Here is a 7,021-nt window from a genome sequence, read left to right on the forward strand (position 1 = left end):
GGTTTCACTGATTATTTTTTCCCATTGCAATGACCAGCCAATGGGATTCTTTTGTATGGGATGATGCAATAGCTTCCAATAGAGTGGACTATATGCAGCAGTAGCCAAAATTGCAGGCATTTATAGAGAAAAAACACTTTTAAACAGCTGTACACTGTAGTGACCTCTATGCGTGAAAGGGTTAAAGACTGAGGATAATGAGGTAAGTGGAGACAGGTGAGGTGATTACAAAGTGTGGACAGGTGTAGGTGTGGCAGGAAGAACAGAGAGAGAGACTGAGAAGTAAATGAAACAAGAACATGAGACAAAACAAAAAGCAAATACAACCAAATAACAAAGAGCAAACCCCAATAACCCCACACACAGACATCTGCAAACATCATGATCCTGAAGGCTTTCGGAGCCGACTGGTCTCCTCCACACTCATCTACCTTCCTCCTCTTCATCATGTCGGCCACCTCGGTCATTGTTCCTACGTTTAAACCTGCTGCCCTCAGTCCTCCTGACTTTCTTCTTCTCTCTCTGTCTCCCGACACGTTTCCCTCCTCGTGGTCTTCCAGCAGCACAACAAAACAGAAGATTTGGATCTGACAAAAAGTAAAAAAAAATAAAAAATCACTTAGTTCTGCATCAGCAAGCTCAGGAGGCTTTGGAAGGTTCTCTTTTTGTATTTTTTTATATTTAATTATACAAAAAGTGCAAACATGAATTTAACAAACACAGATTTCCACTTTCTGTTTGTCACAGCAGCATTTTATAAATATGGATTATTTATGTGAGCAATGCTTTTATTTTTTATCTTTTGTTTGTTCTTTATGAAAAAATTTCTTTTTTCTTCTGTCCAACTTTCAGGGACAGCTCCAAACGTCTCCTCAGACGTGATTTATGAAAACTTTCAGAGACCTCGAAGAGGTAAGGAACATTTTACTGCATGCTGCACAACTTAAAAAATAAGTTTAAAAAGATAATTCATTAGGAGGAACTGAGTTATGTGAGATTGGGCTGTGTCCTGATCTCTGTAAAATAATTTTTTAAAGTTTTAAAAACTGAAACTAAGAAAGTAAAAGAGACCATGTTGGGTAGAAATGAATGATAGTTTCTGAAAATTGTATAAAAACCTTTAAAAATTGAAAGATTTTAATATACAAACCGTGCAAACATCAATTCAGCTGCACAACCGAGTACAGAGAAACAAGAATATAAAATCAATTCAAACAAACTAAACAATATATTTCAGATTATAATGAGTTTGGACATTTTTACACTTAATCTAAAGAATAGTTATCCTTTGTTTTCAGTAAATTATTGAAAACATTCAGGCCCACTAAGATAAAATGGTTTTAAAGAGTTCACGATGGAGCTGGATGTGTGAAAATGTTTTATCATTTGGTGAGTATGATGTTGGATAAAAACCAGTAAAGAAGAACAAAAAAAAAAAATTTTAGTTCCTGATCTTTGAACGTTAACAGGAACGAGTTTAAACAATAATAAACCGTTTCTGCTTTAGACTTCATGAATGTTTCGTCCTGCTGAGTTATTTTTCATAAAGTTGCTTCAGAAGGAGAAGGTTCATCATGAGAAACCAGAAAAGAACAGATTAGTTGGGAAGTCTTTGTGTCTTTAAGTTTCCTTCAAACTGAACCTGTTTAGGTTTCCATCACCTCATTACTAAACCCACTAGTTCATTGAGCTGTTTAACATTTGTTCTGTTTGTTCTTTGATTCAGAGGAACAGCAGAATCCAAACATCATCTCGCCTGCTGCTGATGTAACACGTGAGTCAGAACATCCGAACAAAGCTTCACGTTTTTAATCCGTCATGTAGAAACATCAGACTTTTCTTCTCTGTAATCAGATGAGAAACGAGCTGCGCCGCCTCACTTCCGCCTGCTGCTGATGTGTTTGCTGATCGTCTGTGTCCTCCTGGTGGTGACCATCATCATCATCATCTGGAGTGAGTCTCTGACCAACAGCATCAGTTTGATCCTGAGAACTTATCTTATATCTTTGATCATTTCTTCACAAACTGGTTTTAATCTTCACCAGCTGGGAGTTTAGTCACGCCATGTGTCGGGTCCTAAAGGTTGGACCCAGAACGCAGGTAAACTTGGGGAATTCAAGTCATAATTAAATTTATTTAACGCGGCAACAAAAAGTACCTGCACCTAAACACAGAGGACAGAGAGACACGAGGAGATCACCTGACTGCTCATAATAACCAACTGAGGAATATAAAGAGACAACTAATCACTAATGAGCAGACAACTAGGGACAGGTGAGAGTGGGCGGGGCAGGAGACAAGTGAAAAACACAGAGAAAGAAAATCCAGAAACACTGAGATAAAACCAGAACCACACAGGAGAACGAGAGGAGACGAAAATATCAACACAAATAAAAACACTGAAGCGATGATGAAGACGGAAAATAAAATTAACTAAAAAAACATCCATCCGTCCGTCCGTCCATCCATCCATCCGTCCATCCATCCATCCGTCCATCCATCCATCCATCCATCCATCCATCCATCCATCCATCCATCCACCTACCCATCCATCCATCCACCTACCCATCCATCCATCCACCTACCCATCCATCCATCCATCCATCCATCCATCCATCCTCTCAGTTTGGACCACTGCTGTCGTGTCTCTGTTAGTGAAACTTTACTAGCAGCTTTTAGTCAGTAACCTGTTTACAACTAGTTTCAGCAGGAAGAAAACTGATGGTTTGTGAAAATCACAGATCAGTGGCCTGATGTGTCGTCTCCTTTCATTCACAGTGAGTGTTGAACTAAAGAAACAGGAAACAAACCTGAGGGAGCAGATGAAGAAAACGAGACACTGGGAGAATCAGACAGAGCAGCTGGCTGTCGAAAAGAGAAACTTAGAGAATCAGACTCAGGCGCTGAGCAGAGAACGGGACGACCTCAGCTGGAAGCTGGAAGTCATCATGACTTTGGACAACTTTCCTGTGAAAGGATTCTGCCCAAACAAGAAGCGTGAGTGCTGCTCTTACACTTCAAACCTGATATATTCCAGCTGACCATATTTTACAAGAAGCTGAAGATAAATATCAATTATTTTCCAGATCACAAGCTATAGGAAACTTGTTCTTTTTTTTATGAATATTGCTCTAAATTTAACCATTGATATATTCGATCCGGCTCACCACCAACATTTAATCACTTGTTTTTGAGACAAACCTACATTTCCTGAAAGCTTCATCCAGATCTGTTCATTAGTTTATAGGTAACCAATTAACCAACTCAAAGGAAAACATAACCTCCTTGACAAAGAGACAGAGAGAGGATAAATAAAGAAATGAATATTGTGAAATAAAACCCATGAAAAGAGAACAATGAATGGAAAAATCACTTTTATATCCCTCAAACTAAAACTACAGAAATCTGTCTTTTCTTCAGTTCATTAAGTGTTTGAACTGATTTTTACTGGTAAATATATAAAACATATGAAATGATTTCCATCTTGTTTCTTCTTGTGTGAACACAGCGTGCCAGCCGTGTCAGACAGGATGGATTCAGCGTCAGGAGAAGTGTTACCTGTTTTATGACAGCAGCTGTAAAACTAAGGAAGACAGTTTGTTTTTCTGCGAGAGTAAAGGTGCAGATCTGGCTGTTATTGATGATAATCAAGAGCAGGTGAGCTCACAATGTTAACTCCTGAAATCACATCAAATGAAAACAGTTTCTAACCATGTGACACATTGTGACTTACAGGTTTTCATTACTCAATCTATCACAAACAATCCTGGATGCTTGTCCTACAACGGCTACTTTAATAATGGACAGTACTACGTTCTTGGGTAACAAACCTCTTCTACTGATTTTCCGTGTGTGTGTGTAGGAACTGTTGTATCTGGGTAACTTAGTACATTTATTTTAGCTCATATTTCTTTAAAGGTACCGCATAAAACACGGACTGGTGACTCTTAAGGGGAATGTCCTGGACGGCTCGAGTTATGGATCCTTGATTTTTAACTACAACCGATTTATCTGCGAAGGTGAAGTCATGAAATGGAACAATTAATCAACACACGTTGCATGCAGGTCATATTTCTGCACTATCAGTAACTGATAACAAGGCTTTTGAAACAGATTTGTTCATAAACAGTGTGTTTTTGTGATGTTTCAATTATATAAACATGGCAGAATAAGTAAGGAAATTTGTCTTTGGTTGATTATCTTTTTGTTGCAGCAATGCTTGAAAAACTTGTCAAATCTTCCCTGGCATGCAGCTTTTTCTGCTGTTAACAGTTTGCTTTAATGGACCCGCTGCAGCGTGTCAACACAAGCTGCGTGGTCCGGATGTTATTATGATGTATTAAAGCAGAGCGTGAAATGTGCAGAAAACATTAGGCCACTCCACTTCCTGATTCTACGCTCCAAGCACTTTGAATAGTTCATTTATCACTACATCTCTGCAAAACAGAGCTGAAGCATCTGTAGTTGTAGCACTGATGTTTGCTTTAATGCATATCAACACCTCCATCACAGTAAGATAAGACTTTTTAAACTTCATGAAGATGCTAAAGAGACATGATGACAAACACTGGCAGCTCATGAGATGCTGTGCATTTTTGTAAAACAATTCATTTGTTTTGGTAATAATAATAGTTTTCTGTGCTGGTCTACAATATTTTCAACAATAAAAACTGTGAGAAAACACCTTAAAGAAAACTCCCACGCTCACTGTCTTAGTTTTTCTGCAGATGATTTTGATGATTTCTCAAAACAAATGTTCATTTTGTGATTACCTTTCAGAGCTACATGGGCAACAATCCAATGAAACAAATAAACAAACCAAAAAAAAACAATATTTAGTTGTGTTTTTGTGCAGTATCTGACATATTTACAGATAATTCTTCCTGCATCATTATTTCTCAGAGCTTTCAACAACTAATAAACTATCAGAGACTCCTCTGAGGCTGTGCTGCTTATTCCTGGTATTATTATTTATTTTATTTTATTTTGGTTGAACAAACTGCTGAATGATTTGTTGACCTCTTTAACTGTTACATTATTCTGTGAAAAATAAAAATCCAAGATTATATTATTTTTTTTTTAAATAAATAAACTCTTCTTCTTGCTGCATGTCTGTAATATGTGATGTAAACTTTGGAACATTTGCATTAAAAAGTCTGAGCTTTTTATATGTGTACATACATATTTTTTTTATTTCAGAGCAGCTTAAGGGTAAATTATATTTCCTAAAACATTAGCAGCAGGAAGATCTGCCAACATACACCAGGAAACATGATTTTTAGCTGCATTTATGTGGACTCATTTAATCTTATCTGCACTTAAAAAGTCTAAATGTTCATTAGAAAAGTTCTGAACTCGAGTCTGAGGTCAAATATTTTCTCTGCAGTGGAAAACTTCATTTACAGCTCAGATCTGAGGGCCTGTTGGCCACAAAACTGATGAAATCTTAACTCGTTTATGGATAATTTTAGTTATGTTTAGGACATTTTCTTCTTTGTTTTCTCGTCAGCGTGTAGCTTTTTCGTCTCCATTCAGGTTTTCAGAGCTTTTCTGCCTTTTAGAGCTTTTTCCTGTTCAGGATCACAGGGAGCTGGTGTCGGCCTCCAGCAGGAGTCATGAATCCATGCCACAACTTTTAAATCCAAACATGAGTACTCGCCAATACTGAGTACTGATACAAGTAATAATAAATGTCTTTACACGTTTTACTGTTACCTTGAAAATGTGTTTGAAAATCCGAGCAGCTTCCTTTCATGTTAACTCCTCCAATGGAGCAGAAAGCAGAAAGGTGAGCAGTGAGATAGTCGGGAAGCTCGAGCTCAGATCCGTGTATTCCCAGGATCGTTTCCTGCTGCCGTTAGAAGACTTTTTGAACTCAGCATTGTGTTGTTTTTTTATATAGATGTTTTATTGAATTGCTCGTGTTGAAAGAGTCAGACTTCAGCCCTCCTCAACAGAATTTGCAATCAGTTTTACTTTTGTCTCCGTCGTTTGCTTTAAAATCCACATCTTCTGTTTTCTTCTTCTTCTGGTTATTGGTGGTCAGCAAACAACTGTATGGTGCCATTTTGAAACCTTAACTAAGTTTTAAATCCAGGACCTCCTCACCGTGAGGCGATGTGTTAATCACTGAGCTGCAGGCTCATGTGTTTAATCATCAGAAGATATTTTAGAGCAGTGGTGTCCAGTCCTGGTCCTGGAGGGCCGTGGTCCTGCAGGTTTTAGATGTTTCTCTGCTTTGACACACCTGATTGAATAACAGGCTTCTGCAGAACTTTCAGACCTGCTGAAGAGCAGAGAAATGACTAAAACCTGCAGGATGGAGGCCCTCCAGGACCAGGATTGGACCCTGCTGTTTTAGATCACTTTGGAAAACAGGCAGAAGGCTTTTTTTGTAGATTAATAAAAGGTGGTGGCACGGCTAATAAACAGAGAAACCCTCTAATGAGACGGGACAGTTTGATGAACTGTGTTTCTGTCATGAAACTGTTAAAGCAGAGCAGAGAGAAAAGACAGCAGACTCACATCAGAACTTTTGTTTTTGTCATGGAGGGTTCAGACCATCCATCCATCTTCTCCTGCTCATCCGTGATCAGACCATGGAGGTCTGACCTCCCTCACCAGCTCCTCCTGGGGATCCCACGGCGTTCCCAAACCGGCGAGGAGATCGAATCCCTCCAGCTACTTCGCGGTCTCCTCCTGGTTCAAACCATTCCTCCTTTTATTATCTGTGATCATATCTTTAAAAACAAACAAACAAACACTGTATAACATAAAATATTCACCTGAAAGTTTGTCTTAGTTTCTTTAAAGTTCGAGATGACCCTTTAAACAGGACGTACAGCAGCAGCTTACAGAATTAATTATCAGTTATTAATGTTTTTATCAGATTCATTTGACAGCTGGGATATCTTAAATGTTGTTGTTTAGTGTCAGTTTTTGTTTGGTTTATTATTTTTTTTAGTACCAGTCCTTGCACGTGTCATTCTTCCTCTTTAGACAAAACACCACATGTTCAGCA

The 7,021-nt window shown here is 38.4% G+C and overlaps 1 protein-coding gene across 2 annotated transcripts in view; it reads left to right on the forward strand.

The window, feature by feature from the left end:
* The window catches only part of LOC119617753 (oxidized low-density lipoprotein receptor 1-like), a 5,708-nt gene extending 879 nt beyond the window's left edge, over window positions 1-4,829 (forward strand). Inside the window, exons 2-8 of one of the 2 annotated variants that reach the window (XM_037980103.1) lie at window positions 853-912; window positions 1,727-1,774; window positions 1,855-1,953; window positions 2,779-2,997; window positions 3,509-3,657; window positions 3,736-3,821; window positions 3,919-4,829. In XM_037980103.1, the coding sequence (XP_037836031.1) occupies window positions 853-912; window positions 1,727-1,774; window positions 1,855-1,953; window positions 2,779-2,997; window positions 3,509-3,657; window positions 3,736-3,821; window positions 3,919-4,045 (788 nt within the window). In that variant the 3' untranslated portion in view covers window positions 4,046-4,829. Of the gene's footprint in view, window positions 1-753; window positions 913-1,726; window positions 1,775-1,854; window positions 1,954-2,778; window positions 2,998-3,508; window positions 3,658-3,735; window positions 3,822-3,918 lie in introns of those variants that run through there. The other variant, XM_037980102.1, reaches the window with a different exon arrangement.
* Window positions 4,830-7,021: the final 2,192 nt, after the last annotated feature.

Source organism: Kryptolebias marmoratus, linkage group LG16, assembly GCF_001649575.2.
Source record: "Kryptolebias marmoratus isolate JLee-2015 linkage group LG16, ASM164957v2, whole genome shotgun sequence".
Classification (NCBI taxonomy): domain Eukaryota; kingdom Metazoa; phylum Chordata; class Actinopteri; order Cyprinodontiformes; family Rivulidae; genus Kryptolebias; species Kryptolebias marmoratus.